Genomic DNA, 21,046 nt, shown 5'->3' on the forward strand with positions numbered 1-21,046 from the left:
TTTTCGACAATTAAGGTTTATTTAGCAGCTATATCTGCTTGTCATATTGGCTTTGACGGGCTGACACCAGGTGCACATTCCCTCGCCATACGTTTTCTGAAAGGGGTTCGCCGGCTGAGGCCCGTGCTTAAGTCCAGTGTCCCTGCTTGGGACTTGTCTTTGGTGCTGGAGGCCCTTTGTAGCCCCCCGTTTGAACCCATTGAGTCTGTGGATATGAAATTCCTTTCATATAAGACTGCATTACTTCTCGCTTTGGCTTCGGCAAAGCGAGAAGTAATGCAGTCCTTTTGCATCTGACGAGCAGATGAGGATGCATTCTCTTTGTCCAGTGCGTGTGCTACGCACCTACATTGAGTGCACTCAGAATGTGCGTTTATGTGACCAGCTGTTTGTCTGCTTCGCTAATTGAAATAGAGGTAGAGCTCTGTCCAAACAGAGGCTGTCCCACTGGATTATAGAAGCTATCTCACTGGCATACGGCACCAAAGGTCTTGCTTTGCCCCACGGGGTGAGAGCTCATTCCACCAGGGGGATGGCAACCTCATCTTTTTAAAGGGGGGCCTGTAGCTGATATTTGTGCGGCAGCTAGTTGGGCATCACCGCACACTTTTATGCGGTTTTATTGGTTGGACGTTACAGCCCCTTCGGTGGCTCATGCTGTCCTTTCTGCTGGGTCTACCACTCACTAAGGATGTGGTGGTCCGATTCCGGTTCGGTGGCTGCTCTGCGGGGCGTGTATATATGTCCCATACTTATGTGTTGTACCGAGTGAATCGACTGAAAGGGAACGAATAGTTATTTCTATAACTTTTGTTCCCTGAAGGAGAGGAACGAGGTACAACACAAGGTGGCCCCACTGAGCAGTGGCTATATGTGCGGGCGGGGCCATGCACGTGTCATCACACGTCACCTGCCTTAAAGGCGTGAATAAAGGTTTCTTCAGCCAGGACACGCGAGGGCGTGATATCCCATACTTATGTGTTGTACCTCATTCCTCTCCTTCAGGGAACAGAAGTTATAGACATAACTATTTGTTAGTGTGTTGGGTTGCATCATGTTATTTTGGACAAGCAGCATATGCCATTTTGGATGCTGACTTTAAATGGAGTGGCAAGCAGACACGCCTGACAGCCTCTGTTGATCTTTATAATTCAGCGTCAAAAAATAGCAGATGGTGGAAAGAATTAAAGGTCAAGGTTTTGTTTTTGTTTTGGGGGGGTGAAACACATTTTCTTTTTTTACTGACAATATCACAAATTCAAATGCTTATTGTTGAGGTCATTGGTGAGTGTTGGCCCAGTGTTTGGTGACTATATAAGTATATCAGCTTTCAAGTATGATACTTTAAAGTTGCGCTAATCATTAATTTTTGTGTTGCAATATTATCTGTATAACAGATAATTAAATATGTTTTAAGTTTTTTTTTGTATTTTGCTTCAGTCTGACCAACCCTAATCAGCCTCGTTTAAAGCTGCAGATGGCAGTTGTTTTTATCAGAAATTCTCTGATGAACTCCTGTACCTGCCCAGCACAACACAGAAAACAGACCAAATTAGTAAATGGGTGGTGAACATTCGGCAGTTGGAAAAAAAAAAGGATTCCCTCAGGAACTGATGGAGAACATTGCCAGACAGCACAATAAACCACACATGCAGAAAACAAAATCATTTTTCAGCATCCACATGTCTGCTGTCCATCGTTGCGCTCTTCCCCATCACTTCTTCTAGCTGACAGTTAGTTGCAGTCAAAGGAGCTTGCAAAGAAAAGCGTCTGGTAGGGCTGGGCGATATGACCCAAAATTCATATCTCGATATTTTTTAGCTGGATGGCGATATAAGATGTATATCTCGATTTTTTTTTTTAAGCCATAAGTTAAGAACAAAAAGAGAGTTCTTAGTCACACTGTGTCCCAGATGTCACACGGGCACTTTTATTTACATACAGCGTAGATATTACTCAAAAATAAATTATCAGCATTTATTAAATAATCATGGTCCATAAATAAAAGAAAACATTGTTGTTTTTGTGCATAACAAAAAGCTCACAATTGTGCAGTCAAAATGTAAACTAATAGACGCTGAGCATAATAACAAAGAGACAGATTTCACAGCTGCACCACCTCTCTGAACAGGTGCCATTTGTGGTCCTTATACACACACAGTACGTATCACTCCGCGAGGCTCCTCCCCGGTAGCCGTAATTTTCTGAAAATCCATCAAGCGGTGCAGCTCCGTAGCTTAGCAAAGTCATATTAAAACATTTTTTGACAGATTGCTGAGCGCTGTGTACCACATAAAATCGGTTCGCGGTCAGTAAGCACAACCAGAATTCATACATAAGGCGCACTGTCGATTTTTGAGAAAAGGAAAGGATTTTAGGCCGTGCAGCCCCTCTGGGCTGCATGTCGTTAGCGCGGTTAGCTTGCTAACACGTTGACGCCGTCCAGCCCCACGCACGGTAACTCGCTAACGGAGATTTTCCGCTTTCATCTTGTCATTGCCTGCAGGTGAAGCTATGGGGGAGGCGGAGTTGTGTTCAGTGAAGGAGAGGCGAGGCCGAGTAACGTTGCGTAGAGACAAAAGTGGACGAAAGAGAGGCAAACCTGCGGCTCCACAAGTATAATTATAACGTAACATAGACTATATCGATATAAACGATATTGTCCCATCTTATATCTCGTATGAAAATATATCGATATTTTTAAAAAACTTGATATATCGCCCAGCCCTAGCGTCTGGACTTCTTTAAGTTGCTTGAAGACGTTTCACCTCTCATCCGAGAAGCTTCTTCAGTTCTAAGGTCAAATGGCCGAGAGTCCCAGATTTAAACCCAGTGGGAGTATCCCCCCAAAGAGGGACAAAAGGACCCCCTGATGATCCTCTAATCACCTGAGCCAAGGTGTGAAAGCGGGTGTGGGTCCCAATCAACCAGGGTTTCGGGTGAGCTCATTGTGAAACCTGGCCCCACCTTGTCATGCGAATTCCTGAGGTCAGATGGCCCAGGATGTGAGTGGGCGTTAAGGCGTCTGGGGAGGGAACTCAAAACTGGATTATAGATGGCAGATAGTTGGTGCCGTAAACCACCGCCTCTGTTCAAAGATGGTCGCTCATAGTGGACATAGATGGCTTCTTTCACTCCTCTTTCAAAGAGGAGTGAAAGAAGCCATCTATGTAACTGTCTGTGAGAACCTTCACAGACAGTTAGTTGCAGTGTTTGCTAGCTGAGCTCTGCCGCTGTCAGAGTGCGTCTCCATCTTACTCTCTCCCCCTCATGGATTCTTGGCACACTTGCAGTCCTCTGAGAGCAGTAATTATTTATCTGCATCATAAGCAGACACACATCAGCACTTAAAACAGGCAAGAATGCACACATACATGACACATATAAGTAATGAAATTTTCATGGTCTCTATCTTTTTTACACTCTCCTCTTAAAGATCAGACTTCCTCCTGGGAGAGAGGTTAAAAGGAAAGAAAGCAGAGAGAATAAAAAGAGCGTGTGGAGAGAGAGAAAAAGGAGAAAATAAAAGATAAAGCAAAGGTGGTGCTTATAAAAGACAGGAGTTGGAGGAGCATGACAGATGGACTCCACCTACCTTAATTAAACACACACACGCAACCATGCCTGAATAGTCTGGCCTTTTAAATGACAGCTCTCTTGAAATTGCGCTGAATATTAATCATCACATGCTGAATGTGTAATTTTAGGAGATAATACCACTTGAAACTCCAATTTAGTTTTTAATTAGAAAACTGATCATTCAATCTGTGACATTTAAGTCTGTGCGAGTGTGATTATAAGTCTCTTAATATTATTATGCGTGTGTGAAGAACAGGTGTAGATTAGAAAACGTGCCTAAGCGAAGCTTCTGTATGTCTTTTCCTATGTCATCGTGTCAGAAATCCACTCATGTGGGAGTGGATTTGTGGTTTAGAGCACGGCCTTTTATGGTGCATAATTGATCATTGTGTGACTGTGCTTCATGCTGTGTCATTAGCATCCACATAATGGCTGACATCTACACACTATGCACTAACTTTTTTGGAAAACTTGTATTTTGTTTTTCCAAACTTTCAGCCACAATCATTAGACCTTACCCAGCAGATGAAGCTCCATTTTTCATATGGAGTCCATTTGTGTTCATTCATGTCAGCTGATTAATTCTCTCTGGTCCCATATGATGGTAGTGACCAGCTATGTTGCATGGTTTGCTACCATAGTACTAAGAAAAATACAGGGGGCTGACCCAGAGGGGGCAGAATCAAAGATTTCTAGGGATAAGGTGGGACAAGAAAGCAGATGATTGGCTGTGGCGACCTCTAAAATGAGTAGCTGAAAGAAATAATGCTAAAAAAAAATGTGTGAAGTGGGAAACGCTGGCGCTCGGTCTTTCATTATTTATTAAGTTAAATGAAACATAAAATATGTTTAGTGCACAGCAAATGACAGCATGTATCACCATAGAGATGCTCTGATCATATTTGTGTCTCTGGAAATTTAACACTGTAATTCTGTGCTTATTTGCAACTGTAGCTGCACTTTTTATTATTCTCCTCCTATAATGTATTGTGTTCAAGAATCCATTAATAAGGCTGGCATTATAGAGCTGTAATAAAAAGCTTTCATTTTGTATGGCATATCTAAGCACATGGGATTCCTGAGTGCATCATTTTCCCATTTCTTTCTCCCATTTAAGAGTTTCACCCTCTTTCTCCTTCCATCTGACATTTTCTGCCTCTTTTTCTTCCTTCATCTGCCTCCCTCCTTCTTCCTCACTCTTTCCTTCCTCCCATCATTTATGGAGTGTGGAGGAGAATAAAAACAAGTTTAATGTACAGTAATACATCATGCTTTGACTGGTGTAGCAGGCTGCATCCATATTGTGAAGCTGTTATAGTCACTTAGCAGCTGCGAGGCTAATTATTGCAAATGACGGCTGTTGAAAAGAGTATTAATGTCTCCTTTCTACATGGCTACATCCCCTAGTTTGGGCTGATTAAAGTAGGCACATGCTAAACTTTAAAGAGAAGGAGTGCAGTAAAGAAAAGGGGGAGAGGGTGTCTTGTTAAACCCAGTAAATCCATCTTGAACTTTAAGTGAAGGTGTCATTGAGCAAAGGCGCTCTAATCTCCATCCTGCAGTCCACAAAAGTTTAGATCTAAGGCACTTTGATGTGCTTTTATGATTTAATGAAGTGGCTTTAGCAACAGCAACTGCAAACATTTACTTCCCAAATCTTTCTATGTATGTGATACAATTTTGTTTAATATGCATACAAGAAAAAAACTGTAGGCAAATCACACTTAATGAATTCATCTAGAATAAACACTGCCGCCTTAAGTAATATTACATCAATCAAAAGTTATTCCCTTCCTCACTGTTGTTATGAAAACACATTTACTCACCATAATTTGACACTTTGTCGTGAGCATGCATCACACCGTGATAGGTTACACCAGCTTGCCAACATTTGAGGGTTTTATAGCACAAGTCAGCAGGCACAGTACTGTTCATCCAATAAAGTAAAGGGATTAAATATGTTGGGGTCATTAAAATGTCACAGGAAAAAAAGGAAGATTAAAAAGACAGAATGTCGCAAGGCACGCAGAGAAACACAGATAAGAAAGGGATTTAGAGTAAGTGTCGAAACATTTGGAAAGAGGCTCCCTCTGTATCTCCTAGATAAGAAAAATAGAGACAATTGAATGGAACCACTTACTTCTGCTGCAGGATTTTATTAGTTTTCCTCTCAACTCTCAGTGGACACCTGCTCACAGCCGCCTCCAGGTAATGTACTGCGGCAGAGGTGCGTGTAAGTAATGTGAATGCCCAAACTCATGTGGAAGAAATGTAAAATTGAAAGTGTGTGGACAAAGTGTATGGAAGTGTATGGCTCAAAATACTGACTATGCATTTTCAGTCCATCTAAAGGGAAACCCTCTGCAGAGGAGCTGAGGGAGCCAGGAACTTGTGAGTTGTGTATGTCCACTCAGGCAGCATTCATGCCTGCTCTGTAGGAAGTTTCTGTCAGAAGGAGGGGGCACAGCGAGGGGGCGGAAGATTGTGCCTCAGTGCCTCTCTCCTTCTGAGATTGTAGAAAAAATTTAATAAAAAGTGTTTGGTTTGTGCAGGTGGTCTGGTCTGTCTCTAAACAGTCCAGGCTGCACCCCGGACTGAAGTTAAGTCCTGAAGTTAAGAGCCTGCTAGAGATAAAACCATAGACGAAGAACTGGCTGCTTCGGCATTTTTCTTTTTACCTAATTGGCCTCAACTTCAGGTCCTAAAATCATATTTGCATACACCTCAGTTGTCAGTGAACATTTTAAGCCCACTCGGTCGCGACAGATGGCTGCCCCTTCCTGAGCTTGGTTCTGTTGGAGGTTTCCTCCTTATTAGGAGGGAGTTTTTCCTCCCCACTGTCGCCAAGTGCTTGCTCATAGGGGATTTTGGGGCTTTTTTTTAGAGATGGCACGATACCACTTTTTTATGTCCGATACCGATACCGATATCATAAATTTGGATATCTGCCGATACCGATATGAATCCGATATAGTGTTTTTTAATCAACAAAACTGTTTTTTTTAAATATCTTGCTGCATTTTGTATAAGTTCATACTCAAGTTTAAAACAACAACTACACTAAAGCTATTCTGTTATACCTGTATACAAAAAAAATATTTCATAGTTCAGCAATACTGATCAATCTAATAAACTTAGACCTACACCATCCTCCCTATTCTGGTATTTTAAAGAGTACTTAGCGTAAATATTAAGCAACCTAACTAATAGGGTTCCAACTCCCAGCAACAACAAACATAAATAAATAAAAAATAAGGAACCACCCCTCACACGCCACCTCATGATGCTTAATCGACGTAATCAACCTTAATTTGATGCAGTGTGAAAAAAATGCACAGAAATCAATTATTTTTCAAGAAATATTAAATAGATTCAACATCTTTCTTCAACAAAATTGCAGACTGCACAGATGGTACCTTCCCAAAGTAAAAAGTACTATAGCTTACTAGGGTATATATTAGACTTAATAGTCACTATATACAGTAATTGACTTCTATTCATTTTACATCAAATTAAAACTTTGGGTGTCAGATAATTATTTATTAAAAGCTCGACATTTTAAATGAGAATAAGAAAGAAAAGTATGTCTTTGTGCCCCCTTTTCCCTGTTAATGCCCTATCGGCCCCCCTGGCTAAACTTTGCTAGATCCGCCCCTGCACAGTTACCAGCGTCAGCTACGTAGAAAAAGATCCTGGTGTAGAAAGAAATATTAAATAAATTCTAACAACAGCTTATCAAGCTTAAACGTGCTGCTGTTGTTCAGCCGCTGGTTTCCTCTTTCTGGTGCAAAGTGGGCCAAAAACAAACAAGAGACACGGACTCGCGACAGAAAAGCCGATCACCTGATCATTTAAGCAGTTTCACGATTGAAGTAGCAGCAGGAGAGGCAGTCGCTTGTTAAGCTTAACGCAGGCATGCTTTACAAACATTCAGAGATGGACTTACACACTTGCTTTACTTCTCTCGGGGATAACTTTGTCGGAGATGAAATGCCAGGTTGCTAGCGAAGCTCCACATGCTATCCAGACCACCGACAGGTCCCGCATGCCACAGCTGCTCTATCACGTGATGCATACTGCTCCGACGTGCTAACGTTCTGAGGCGAGTTACGGCGTGTTGCAAGTTTTGCGAGGTGCTTTCGTGATATTTAATGGATCGGATTACATTTTTTATTTTTCTCCGATATCCGATCCAGTAATTTAGGTCAGTATCGGACCGATACCGATACGTAATATCGGATCGGTCCATCTCTACTTTTTTTAAAACCAACCGCTGATGGGTTCACTGGCATCAAATTCAGGACTCGGCAAATACAGTGGGGCAAAAAAGTATTTAGTCAGCCACCGATTGTGCAAGTTCCCCCACTTAAAATGATGACAGAGGTCAGTAATTTGCACCAGAGGTACACTTCAACTGTGAGAGACAGAATGTGAAAAAAAATCCATGAATTCACATGGTAGGATTTGTAAAGAATTTATTCGTAAATTAGGGTGGAAAATAAGTATTTGGTCACCTCAAACAAGGAAAATCTCTGGCTCTCACAGACCTGTAACGTCTTCTGTAAGAAGCTTTTCTGTCCCCCACTCGTTACCTGTATGAATGGCACCTGTTTGAACTCATCATCTGTATAAAAGACACCTGTCCACAGCCTCAAACAGTCAGACTCCAAACTCCGCCAAGACCAAAGAGCTTTTGAAGGACACCAGGAAAAGTATTGTAGACCTGCACCAGACTGGGAAGAGTAAATCTACAATAGGCAAGCAGCTTGGTGTGAAAAAATCAACTGTGGGAGCAATCATCAGAAAATGGAAGACATACAAGACCACTGATAATCTCCCTCGATCTGGGGCTCCACGCAAGATCTCATCCTGTGGGGTCAAAATGATCATGAGAACGGTGAGCAAAGATCCCAGAACCACACGGGGGGACCTGGTGAATGACCTGCAGAGAGCTGGGACCAAAGTAACAAAGGTCACCATCAGTAACACACTACAACGGCAGGGAATCAAATCCCGCAGTGCCAGACGTGTTCCGCTGCTGAAGCCAGTGCATGTCCAGGCCCGTCTGAAGTTTGCCAGAGAGCACATGGATGATACAGCAGAGGATTGGGAGAATGTCATGTGGTCAGATGAAACCAAAGTAGAACTTTTTGGTATAAACTCAACTCGTCGTGTTTGGAGGAAGAAGAATACTGAGTTGCATCCCAAGAACACCATACCTACTGTGAAGCATGGGGGTGGAAACATCATGCTATGGGGCTGTTTTTCTGCCAAGGGGACAGGACGACTGATCCGTGTTAAGGACAGAATGAATGGGGCCATGTATCGTGAGATTTTGAGCCAAAACCTCCTTCCATCAGTGAGAACTTTGAAGATGAAACGAGGCTGGGTCTTCCAACATGACAATGATCCAAAACACACCGCCCGGGCAACAAATGAGTGGCTCCGTAAGAAGCATTTGAAAGTCCTGGAGTGGCCTAGCCAGTCTCCAGACCTCAACCCCATAGAAAATCTGTGGCGGGAGTTGAAAGTCCGTGTTGCTGGGCGACAGCCCCAAAACATCACTGCTCTCGAGAAGATCTGCATGGAGGAATGGGCCAAAATACCAGCTACTGTGTGTGCAAACCTGGTAAAGACCTATAGTAAACGTTTGACCTCTGTTATTGCCAACAAAGGTTATGTTACAAAGTATTGAGTTGTATTTTTGTTATTGACCAAATACTTATTTTCCACCCTGATTTACGAATAAATTCTTTACAAATCCTACCATGTGGATTCATGGATTTTTTTTTTTTTCACATTCTGTCTCTCACAGTTGAAGTGTACCTCTGGTGCAAATTACTGACCTCTGTCATCATTTTAGGTGGGGGAACTTGCACAATCGGTGGCTGACTAAATACTTTTTTGCCCCACTGTATGTAAGTGGATGTTTCATCATCAAGTGAGGAATCGTCCATTTAAATCATATTTTCGAGTCATATTTAGTTGTATATAAATTTGATTTGTGGGGCACTAAGGCCAATCACAGACTAATTTGGACAATTAGGAAAAAATACATTTAAAAAATTGGAAAAAAAATGGATGTGCCAATGTCTCATATAGGTTTCAAATAATATACCATTTGATTTCAGCATATTTTTCTTACATTTGCAGTGCTCTTAGTGTTATATTCTTATGATTCTGTTCATTTTATGAGTACATTCTTCTGCCTTGCTTCACATCAGAGAATCGGCAATGCATTAGCCTGTCTATATACAAAAGGAAAACTACAAAAATAAAAATATACCGGTAGGTAACTTTCAGATTAGTAAAGCTATCAATGGATTCACTGTGCCCATAGTAAAAAGACTTTATTTCATATTATGTTCAAGTCAGTTGTTATCCAATTTTAAAACTATAAAATATAATGTCTATTTTTAGTTTACTTTGTTAATAAAGATTTTTGGGGGGATTTTCAGAAACACTAACATTATACATAGCAAAATATGAAGCAATCCTCTAACTCCCATTTACATACAGACCTGTGGCCAACCTTACAAACCATTTTGCATTTTTTCTAGCTGAGGCTTTCAAAATAGATAACTGGTGATTGTCACAGTGTAATGTGGGCAGCTGCCTGCCTAATGTAACTTAACATCTTCACAATATTTTACACAAAATGAGCAAATGTATCTTTGTTTCCTCAGCTAAAACAGCTCGGCTGCTGTAGCTGGTATTTATGTTGAGAGTGACATCTGATTTAAAAACAGGGAGCAAAAGACACTGAGTAGCATATCTGTCATCATAGAAACAATGCCATAAATGTAAGGAACAAAGGTCAAAGTCTTCATGTGTATACATACACAGACCACATGTGCATACTGTTGTCCAAATAAACTCACAGATATATATGAAAACTCAAGTTTGTGGCGTTAAATTTGTATTCTAATTTTAAAAATGTAATACACACCTATAACTTTTTCCCCTGTGAAACAGAGACCCCTGCTGGTGGGCAAACGACTGGCAACAATTAATGACATAGTTCCGTTTCCGGTGTAAACAAACAAGCCAATATGGCGGCTTTCGTAGTCAAACAAGACTCAGCAGACTGTTGCTAGTAGAGAGCGTCGCTTGTTGAGATTTGACACATTTTATAACATGGATGAACCGGGAAGTGGTGGGAATGTGGTTCGTTACTACTGCACGGCCGGTAACGGTATGGAGGCTTTTTTAATCAACGAGGTGAAGACGAAGCTAGCGGCTGAAGACGTGAGTGTTAGCTACATGCAACAACTAACAGCTACCCCCCCCCCCCCCCCCCAACCCCAAAAAAACAAAATAAAAACCTCGGGGTCTTCATGATTTAAAAGCCTTTAAGAGACAAATATACGGACGCTCTTTGTGTGGAAAGAAAAGGGGAAAAAAGTCATAATTAACTTCTAATGTTGATATTACGAAATTTTTTTTTATTTATGTTATAGGAAATATTCAAATTTACAGCAAAGTTTTATTTAAACGTTTTAGTCAGGCTTTACGTAATTTTGTGATTGTCGCTGTCACGCGATGTAATCCGCACAGGGTTAAAGCATGCGTACAGCCTCAAATATGTACATACACTCCTTCAATAAGTGTTGGCAACAGACACATGGTTGAAGGTTGGCTGTTCCATCCAGACAGTGATCCCAAACACACATCAAAGCTGGTTTTGGAATGGATAAAGAATGATAGAATTAAGCCTCTAGAATGGCCATCCCAAAGTCCTAACCTCAACCCTGATGGAAATTTGTGGGGTCTTTTTAAAAGTCAGGTCTATGCCAGGAAACCAACCAGTTTAAATAACCTCTACTAATTCTGACAAGAAGACTGGGCAGATATCTAATTAGAATTTTGCCAGAAGCTTGTTGGCTAGCAAAAGTGCTAAGGGACATTTAATCAAATATTAGAAGGGCTAATAGATATTTATTTGAGCCTGTATGTACGTTTTTGAACCTGCTTGGGTTAGAGAAAATACAAAATAAATTTAATCCTGTGCACCAATTTTTTTTTTTAAAGTTGTTAAAGATGTACGCTGTACAATCACTATGGAAAAAGAACAGTTCAAAGAAATCATCAACAGTCCCAAATTGCTGCCCATGATGAGTGTATGCAAACTTCTGATCACAACTGTTAACATGATCTGAGCCAGCTGTTGTCTCAGTGTGTAGAGAAACTGTTGGCCATCCACATGAGTGATTATCAGTGTTCAATCACTACGACCAAGCCAAAGTGGCCTTTCTCTGAAGGTTAATCTACTATAAGACGGGGTTAAAAATTAACTTTTTGATGAAAGATGTAGAAGAGCTCTTAAATGTGAATGTGGACTTTTGCATTTAGGTGTGTCAAATTCCAGGTAAAGTGTTATTCAGCTCTTCTGCAAAGATCAACAGAGTTAGTAACCTGAAGGGTGCAGAGAGACTCTTTCTTCTGTTGAAACAAGACTCGCCGGTGAGTCTGTCTGCCCACACCAGCACAGGTAGTAGCCTCAAACTAACTCCAAGAACCTATACATACAATTAATACAAAAACATAAGCAATACCATTCAGTGTTTACATACCACTTCTGAACTGACTTCTGTATCGCGTTTTTTGTAAAATTTATAGCAAAGGCAGCCTCTGTGCTACAGTCCAGACTGTTGGATGACAAGAATCAGTGGACCAGTGCTGTAATGACATGGAGTCGACTGCAGGGGGAGCTGACAGGCAGCAAAAACACCATCAAAACATCAAGCCCTGCCCTGGGAGTGACAAGGAAGAGGGAGGATGAGATGAGAGGGAGTGACGAACAGAGCAGAGAGGGGGAGAAGAGCCTTGTAGAGTTTAGAAGTACAGGAGGGGAGAGGAAGGAGGAGATTGACAAACAGAGAAGTGGTGGACAAAATGGAGTATCCACAATGGCACAGAAGAGAAAGAGAGATGAGGAGGAGAAGGAGAGGAAAGTGGCAGCTTGGGACACAGGCATTGAGAAGACTGTAGAAAAGGGGAAGGCATGTGAGGAAGAAAGGACGAGAGAGGAAGAAGCAGAGGGGATGTTAGAGGAGTTTATCGACTGTACACATGGAGCATACGTCAATGGGGGAGGACCAGTTTGTGACCACACAGCATCCAGGCTGGAGCACCGTGGAGCAAGTAGCAGCAGGAAGATGGATGACATAGCAAAGGATTTCACTGAAGAAAGTCAGGAAAATGGTAATGCAATGGCAACATTTTATTTTTGAGACGGCTTATACATCAGTGACTTCTGAGGTTAAAGTCTTTATATATTTATGTCTCCTCGTGTTTATCTCCATATGAAGTGAAGACCACCGGAGAAAAAAATCAGACACTGCTGACAACCTGTGAGGATAAACCAGAGCTGCTTTCCTGTATCCCGGTCTCCTTCAGGATCAGCTGCAAATGTTCTGGATCTCTGTCACGATGCTTGGGCGCACAGGTAGGAAATGTTAAAGTCTGTGTCTCTGCTTCTTTTTACAGGTGTTTAACAGAAATGAAGTGCAGGGGCAGCATGGTAGCTCAGTGGTTAGCATTAACTGCACCTGGGTTTAAAGTAGGTATGAGTCTTCAGTGTAAAGTCTCAAAGTTCTCACAGTGCTTTGAGCAGGTTTCTCCAAGAGCTCTAGTTTCTCCCACCACTGAAAAACACGACATGTTAATGCTACCACAACACTCACCACAACTTATGTAAGAATAAGTTATCTTAACACAAATGTTCAGAGATACGAGTTGTCATTTCTCCTCTAATAGTTTATCGGTTTAACTTACCCAGACAAAGGGTGTTGCGGCAATAATTGTTTAAAAGGATATATACTTTTAATCTCTCTATATTACTAAGTGCAATCCCTGGGATCCACATAGAAACAGACATTCATATTCAGTGGATATGTTCAAAAAAATGTTCTACTTTTGTGTGAAACAGGAGGTGAGCAGAGTGATTGGAGCAGGTCTGAGCAGACTGCTGGGCTGGAAGGCTGACTTGAAGAATCCACAGTTGGAGGTAATCAGTTGTGTTTGAAAAACAATCTGTTGGATTGCACTGATTATAAGTTCAGTTAAGTTTTGTCTTACAATAGAAATGTTTGCAATATAAATAGTCCATCTGTAGTTAATTGCTTTGCAGAGAGTCTTGCCTGTCTTTTCTGGCACTTCAGCTGTAATATTATCTATTGTTGTTGTTGTTTTTCTGTAGATAAATGTCCATTTGAGTGATGACTACTGCCTGCTCGGGATCCCACTGACCAGGTTATTGACAGTGATGTTTTACATTTAACACAGTAATATACATCGAAGTCTCAGTACAGCAACAGACCTCTTATACATTATGCAGTTCTTTTATTGTCACTGCTTATAATATGCTCTGTCTGTTACAAGTTTAGCTTACTGCTTTTTGCCATTAAGACCCACAAATGTTTAGTCAAATGACTTAAGATGAACCGGTCTCTTTAATATTATATCTGTAATTAATTTGATAAGAAGTAATAAGTTGAGTCTTCTTTCCTTCAGGTTGCCTCTTGCTAACCGGAGCTATATAAAAATCACAGGACTAAGGTCTACAACAGCCTGGGCCATGGCCTCACTGGCTCATATACAGGTGTATATACTACTGTACACACAGCTGTTCTGTGCCTGTTGCAGGTTATGGTTTGAATACTCATCATCATCATCATTTATTTATATAGCACTTTAAAACACACCTGGTAGACCAAAGTGCTGTACAATACTAATATGCACATAGTAATAAAACCAGACATAGCAATAAAAAAAAAAAAAAAAATTTATATATATATATATGTATGTATATATATATATATATATATATATATATATATATATATATATATATATATATATATATATATATATATATATATATATCAGTTACCCACAGAGTTAGCAGCAACTGCTCAGCTGACCGAAGGGAACGAGTGGGTACATGGGGCTTCAACAAGTCAGACAAATAAACAGGTGCCAGACCATTTAGAGATTTAAAAACCAATAAAAGGACTTTAAAAGGGTCCTAAATTCAATTGGAAGCCAGTGTAGAGAGGTCAAAATCGGAGTGATGTGATCAAATTTCCTTCTGCCAGTTAAAAATTGTGCTGATGAATTCTGAAACCATGACGGAGTTATATTATTATGTGCACAAATAAGAAGGCATCATCACATCATGCAAGCAGAGCTCTTCCATTTATGTTTGTGTAGCAAAATGATTTGCCTCTAGTTTTGTTTGTGGTTTTTACTGTAAATGGGTGGCGTTCCCACTCCGGCTCAGGGAAAGGTTTTTGGCCCAGGTAGAGGTTTTACATAGGGGTGCAGGAGATTGACAGATGGAGTAGAGCTACATCTGCTGTAATGTAGGTTCTGTATCTGTCTATTGTGTATTGTAAACACCGAGCGTAAAAATGAAGCTTTTAGTTTACCCTGTTGATCTACACCTCACCTATGGCCATGAGCTCTGGGTAGCCACTGAACGAATGAGAATGCAGATACAAGTGGTGGAAATGAGTGTGACTGAGCTCTCCCTTAGAGATAGGGTGAGGACTTCCACGATTTGGGAGGTACAGCTGCTTGGAATTTGACTAGGATGCCTCCTGGGCAAGGTATTCCAGGCATGTTCTACCAGGAGGAGGCCCCGGGGTAGACCTAGAACATACTGGAGAGATTACATCTCTTAGCTGGCCTGGGAATGCCTCAGCATTCCCCCAAATGAGCTGGAGGAGGTGGCTGGGGAGAAAGAGGTCAAGACTTCTCTGCTTAAGCTGCTGCCCCCGTGACCCAGCTCCAGAGAAGCAGTAGAAAACGGATGGATAGTTTAGTTTGTTTTGCCTATTTGGAGCTGGGAAGATTTTTGATATTTACTTAATTACATGTGCTAAAGTAACAACTTTTACTGTAGCATGTGTTTTTACAAAGTGAAAGTACTTTGGCTAGTCTACCACCCCCCATCTGATCCACTTAAAGAGCCCTTAGTATGATGTTAGTTGTCTGTCACTTGGCATTCAGTGTGGTGAACCAGTCACAGTCATACTTTTTGTGGTTAACCAGCTGTATGCGCTGTATGCTGTGTTCTGTTTTCTAGCCAGGCTTCCGTGTGGTTGACCCAATGTGTGGGGTGGGGACCATCTTAATAGAAGCTGCACAGGAGCATAAGGTCAGAAAAGAAATCATGTACTGTTGATCTTTAAAGTGTAGAAATGTTTAGAAAAGTTTGTTTATGAGGTTTAAAAATCCCTGTTTCTGGGATTTTCAGGATGCCTGTTTCCTGGGTGTGGATATTGATGAAGCACAGCTGCAGAAGGCCAGTGAGAACATAGCATTTGCTGAGTTGGAAAACAGAATAAACCTGCTGAAAGCGTCGTCTCTGGGTAGGTCAGCTGCACACAAAAAGAGCAGTAAAGTAAGCTAAATATTACATTATTAATACATGTCTTACTTAATTGTATTAAACTAATGTTCTCATTTAAAAAGAGGGACAGACGTTAACTTTTTAAATCGCACCAGTTGTAAATCCAGTGCAATACAAGTGGATTTTAAGGCGCACGACAGATGGCCCTGTGTGCATGAATGAATCTAGTCATGTGTAAAATTAGCCAGACATGTGAAAATATAGATAAACATGAAAAAATTATAATGTGCACATTTCTTTGAATGTCACATATGACATGTTCAGTCTTATCAAACCTGACTGGCGTTACTTATATGAGGTTAGTCTTTATGGTATCTTAGAGTACATTTCTTTTTTTAATAGAGGAATTATATCTTGATAAGACCGACCACCATAAAGTAGCTCACATTTTCACATTTTTAAAAAGGATTAAATTATAAATTGAATTACTATAAATTAAATTTTAACTATATTACAAATTCATGTCTTTGAGAAGTTAAATATTGAATCTTAGCTCCTGAATTTTCACTGTGGATGCATGGCTGCATTTTTTGGATAGGACTCAGTGAGTGGGAGGTTAGTGTGAAGCCTGTTGTCGTATATTAAATTACCTCTAGGCTTGTTTGTCCTCCTCTGTGTGTGCAGTACTGCCTGTGCCCAGTGCCACTGTAGACGCTGTGATCTGTGACCTGCCATTTGGCAGGAAGTTTGGCTCCAGAATAGACATGGCTGCCAACTTGCCACTCATCCTGACAGAGATGGAGAGGTTTGTTCCTATGTTTGTCGGTCTCAATTGTTTCTTTTAGAATTGTTTGGCGAAACAGAAAACATTACTTGTTTTCTCTGTGAATGTGTGTGCACTGTGGATTTTTAGCTTGGGAGTCACTTTGCACATCAGTACACATCCTAAGCTGTCTTATTGTTCTGTTTTTTAGTTAGTTAGTTTTTTTTTAATAGGAAAAACTAAATTAATGCATAGATAAAAATGTCATAGCCATTATTGGAATAAGCATTGAAAGATAGAGATGCAACTATTATAACAAATGTTTGTGTCTAGAGTTCTCCGTCCTGGTGGTATCCTGGTGCTCCTCCTGAGTCCTCAGTTGTCCTGTCTACTCAAAAAACTTCTAATAGAATATGATACTGGACCAACATCTAACCCTGAAACAAAGCCTCAGACTGGGATGCAAAACTGCCCATCTTCTTCCAGATCTCCTTCTAAGAAGCAGACTTTCCAAATCCACTCTGGGGTCAAATCCTCACCAAGCCAAGAAACCAAGCTTCAACACAGTCTCCCTTTCACTGTGTCCTCATTGAAGCATCAAGCAACTTTCAGAGTCAGCTTAGGAGCAATAGATGGACTTATTCATAAATATGTCAAAACAGACTGTTGTGTTTTCAGGGATGTTATGTTTTAAGGCACTTGGTTTGATTTTCTTTGTTGCTAACATGTAAAAAAAAAAGTGGCCATGTTGAAATACCACTGTGTTTTAACCGCTCTGTAACATGTTTTGGTTTGCTTACAACTTTTTAATTGTAAATGAGATTTCCAGGTATTTAAAATATGTTTTGGAAGCAGCTGAGAAATTATTTTTGAAAGCTTACAAGTAAAGAAATTTTGATTTTCCAATCCTCCAGCAGTGCTTGACCTCTAATTTCTAAAATCCTGCCCGTGGCACTCATTCCCAAGCTCACTTATTCATTGATTATGGTTATCTTTAAAAAGCAACTCACAAATGTTGCTCAGTATCTCAACATGTTCATAAAATTGCCAGACACTGCCTTTTTTTGCATTACTTTTTAATCAAACTGTGATAAATTGTGAATTTCTTCTCAACACTTTTCAGGTTAATAACACTGGCATAGTCCCCTGCTTTTTGTTTTGCTAATGGGGGACCATTCCATGGTGACTGTATGGGGTTTTTTTTTTTAAGAGTTTTATGGCAGAAAATAGTTTACTTTTTAAATCAATTGTGTGTTTAACTGTTTCATTATTTGCTAACACCACTGGAAAATATGAAATATCTCTAAAACGGTAACAGGAAAAGATGGGATTGTTTTTCCCTGCATCACAGACCCCCTCACTGAATCATAAAGTTGCCATCTGCCACTGTTTAGCCCTGCTTAGCCCAGTTTTACATTAAGGGAGCCAAATAATGCAGCCATAGAGCTTAGTGTTTTTCATTCATTTCCTTTCCCCTACAGCTTCCTGTGTAAATCCCAAAATCTGACTTTATTTTCATTATATAGTGAAATCAGTGTAGGTTTGGATTATAATTTGTATTTTTTCTGCTGTTTCTTAATATGTATCCATACAAGCAACTAGTGAAGTAGTAAGCAAATAGTAATAATTTAATTGCATTTTAATTACCATATTCAACTACGAAATCCGTTTCCAAACGCATTAAAATTTAACAACACACGTCTCCCCCATCAGACACCATGGAGAGGGTACGCCATGATGTCCATTGCGCATGCCCAATGCGCAGTGGAAGCCATGTTGGAGCTACATTGGATTCAGGCTGGGATTTTCTGACGCCGTATGTTTTTCTTTAAATATCTGTTTTCGTACATTGTTGGGGTTCGTAAACCGTGCGCGATCGGCGCCGTAATCGGCAGTGGAAATGATGAACTCCAGTGTCGACCTGTCCCGGCGGAATCCACAGGAGGATTTCGAGCTGATCCAGAGGATAGGAAGCGGCACATACGGAGATGTGTACAAGGTAAAACTGCAGTGCGCAATCACATAGTTCCATTTTCGGACACAGAGTAGTTAAACACCACCAGCGTATTTACAGTCTTGTGGTCCTACAGTGGTGTTATAACAGTAACGAATCGTTTCTATAGCCATAAGTGAGCTGTTTCTAATATGCTGTTACCAGAAGGTTTTTGTTTTGATGCTTGTTGGTACAGTAATTACTGTGCTACTCATGTTATAATTCCATTGTCGGACACACAGCAACTGTTTGACTTCGCTTGTGTTTATGGTTGTTATTGTCTTGGCCTTTTTATCCATGCTTGTTTAGAGATCCGGGTTACCATTATGTTAATGTTTTCTGGCTGCTAACATGCCTGGGTTAAGACTTAGTTAACGTTTAATGTAAACCCAACGTTAATTCTTGGTTTGTTGAGCACCGATCATATTTACCTCCGTGTAAGTGAGTTGTTGCACAAATTGTGCTACGTCGACGTGCTTGTTTGTACTCGCTGGACTGTGGCTGTGGTCTAAATTGCGTTGTGAATAACAGCAGTTAATGTTAAAGAAGAAGTAGGAGTGGTTGATGCTTGTCCGGTAATAGACCTGCGGTAGCTTAGCTGTCCGACAACGGACTACTAACTTGATAGCATCAAGAAGCTAGCTGGGACGTCTTGATGCTACATGAGAAAACTGTCGCAAGTAGTGAACATGCAGTGATTTGTTACCCTTACACGAACACACACTAAAAAAGAGACTACCTGATAGTTTACTGGCTGTTTGTAGTATCGTAGAGGCTTCGCAAAACATGTTAAACCTGTCCGCGTATCCCGGACAGAGACTGACAGCTGCCTTTCCTTTGGCTAAAGCGCTCAGATCTGACCAAGCTACAACAACAACAACCGTGAAATAACCACTTCATATTGTTGTTTTTCACACTTTAACGTCAGTAGGCACTCGTCGGGTCATTTTTAAAGAACTGTGGTGCTCATTTTTATGTAGGCTGTGTAATACAGTTGGCCTCTTAGTCACTGGGCTCCACACTTTACCGAGGCCCAGTGCTGGGAACCCAAAGCCTGTAATCCAAACTGTAAGGAAGTTCCTGAATGCTGTGCAACTCCATCATAGTCTCAACGACTGTGTCATTGTTCGTTATATGTAACACAAAACAACAGCAGTAATAGCCACGTACCACAACAGAAACACAACAAGCTGGTCATGTATCATGGGAAATGATACAAAATATGACAAAGTATCCCCAAATAATGCTGCAGTACATGAAAACCAATGAGAATATGTAGGACAGGATACTGTAACTCTAAAACTAAGAACCATGGACATAAAAAAGTAAACCTATCAGTCTCACCCGTTTGATCTGCCCTCTGTAGCAAATCAGTAAGGTTACAAAAGTTAACCATCTATACCCTCAGTTATGTATTTGTTTGTGTAATAGTCACTCTGTTGTGGAATTTAACTGCTGTGTGAGGGAGGCTTTTTGTAGACGGGAGATTCATTAAACACGGTAATAGGACTTGATGATGTTTGGTTAACCTCCAGGGTCTTTGTGGTAATTACAGGAATCCTAAAGACTAGAGATATTAAATGTTTCCAGTCTTTTTGAACACGCACAGTCTGTTAATTTCAATCCTAAATAGTCCATCATATGCATATTATATCCTTATTTATTTTGTGTGCGTTTTCACAAGTGCCCCTCATACCCGCCCACCCTCCGCTGCTCCTAATCTTGTTTGTTTCTAATTTAAGTTCAGTATCTTGCCTTGTTGTAGATAGGTAGGTTGGCATCTCAGACTTGATTCCCCTTCCAGGCCTGGAACAAGCGGCACATAGCTGATTAATGTGCACCAAAGTAACTTGAAAAACAGTTATAAAGGACAAAAATCACACAACTACACAACTTAAATATGGCAGAATTATGAGTTAAGTTGTAATTTCTCACTGGAAGCAGATTAATATGTTGATAAGGATGCTATACTGTAGGAACTATGATCATTATGTAGCTAAATGTCTATTTCATTGTTTTCAGCAGGAATTTACTGAAAGACCTGAAACCTCTGGATGTGCTTCTAAGCACCAAGGGACATGGTAAACCTCACCGATGCCTATATTTGGTTCTACCACTGTGTGAAAAAGTGTGGCTTGGACAGGAATGTTTGAGCAGGAAATAAAGCATGAACTCTGCTAGCTTGTTTTCTCCTCTGTTTGTGGACCTGCCACTCTTTGTGTATCTGTTAGAAACTGTAGGAGGAGCATTGGCTGATGTTGAGACAGGCCTTCTGTGTAAAAGATCACAAATCTGAGCCTCACAAAAGAGAGTTTTCAGGGTGAATTTGTGGCTCAAATTTTACAAAGAGGGG

The 21,046-nt window shown here is 40.6% G+C and overlaps 2 protein-coding genes across 11 annotated transcripts in view; both read left to right on the plus strand.

Annotated features, from left to right (window-relative positions):
* The first annotated feature begins 10,613 nt into the window (after positions 1-10,613).
* thumpd2 (THUMP domain containing 2) lies at positions 10,614-17,606 on the plus strand. 3 transcript variants are annotated; one of them, XM_026190822.2, is made up of 11 exons: positions 10,614-10,827; positions 11,932-12,070; positions 12,199-12,783; positions 12,891-13,027; positions 13,511-13,588; positions 13,781-13,833; positions 14,095-14,182; positions 15,671-15,742; positions 15,842-15,956; positions 16,622-16,742; positions 17,034-17,606. In XM_026190822.2, exons 1-11 carry the CDS (start codon positions 10,717-10,719, stop codon positions 17,392-17,394), a joined length of 1,860 nt encoding a protein of 619 aa, XP_026046607.1. In that variant the 5' UTR covers positions 10,614-10,716; the 3' UTR covers positions 17,395-17,606. The 3 variants fall into 3 exon arrangements, with proteins under 3 accessions (XP_026046607.1, XP_080144290.1, XP_080144292.1); XM_080288164.1 differs by having other exon boundaries at positions 10,620-10,827; positions 11,932-12,042; XM_080288166.1 differs by lacking the exon at positions 11,932-12,070 and having other exon boundaries at positions 10,812-10,827.
* An 840-nt stretch (positions 17,607-18,446) lies between these two features.
* The window catches only part of LOC113034675 (mitogen-activated protein kinase kinase kinase kinase 3), a 42,997-nt gene continuing 40,397 nt past the window's right edge, over positions 18,447-21,046 (plus strand). For all 8 annotated transcript variants that reach the window (XM_026189491.2, XM_026189492.2, XM_026189495.2 and 5 more), the window contains exon 1: positions 18,447-18,699. In XM_026189491.2, the coding sequence (XP_026045276.2) occupies positions 18,601-18,699 (99 nt within the window). In that variant the 5' untranslated portion in view covers positions 18,447-18,600. The remainder of the gene's footprint in view (positions 18,700-21,046) is intronic.

Source organism: Astatotilapia calliptera, chromosome 13, assembly GCF_964374335.1.
Source record: "Astatotilapia calliptera chromosome 13, fAstCal68.1, whole genome shotgun sequence".
Lineage (NCBI taxonomy): Eukaryota > Metazoa > Chordata > Actinopteri > Cichliformes > Cichlidae > Astatotilapia > Astatotilapia calliptera.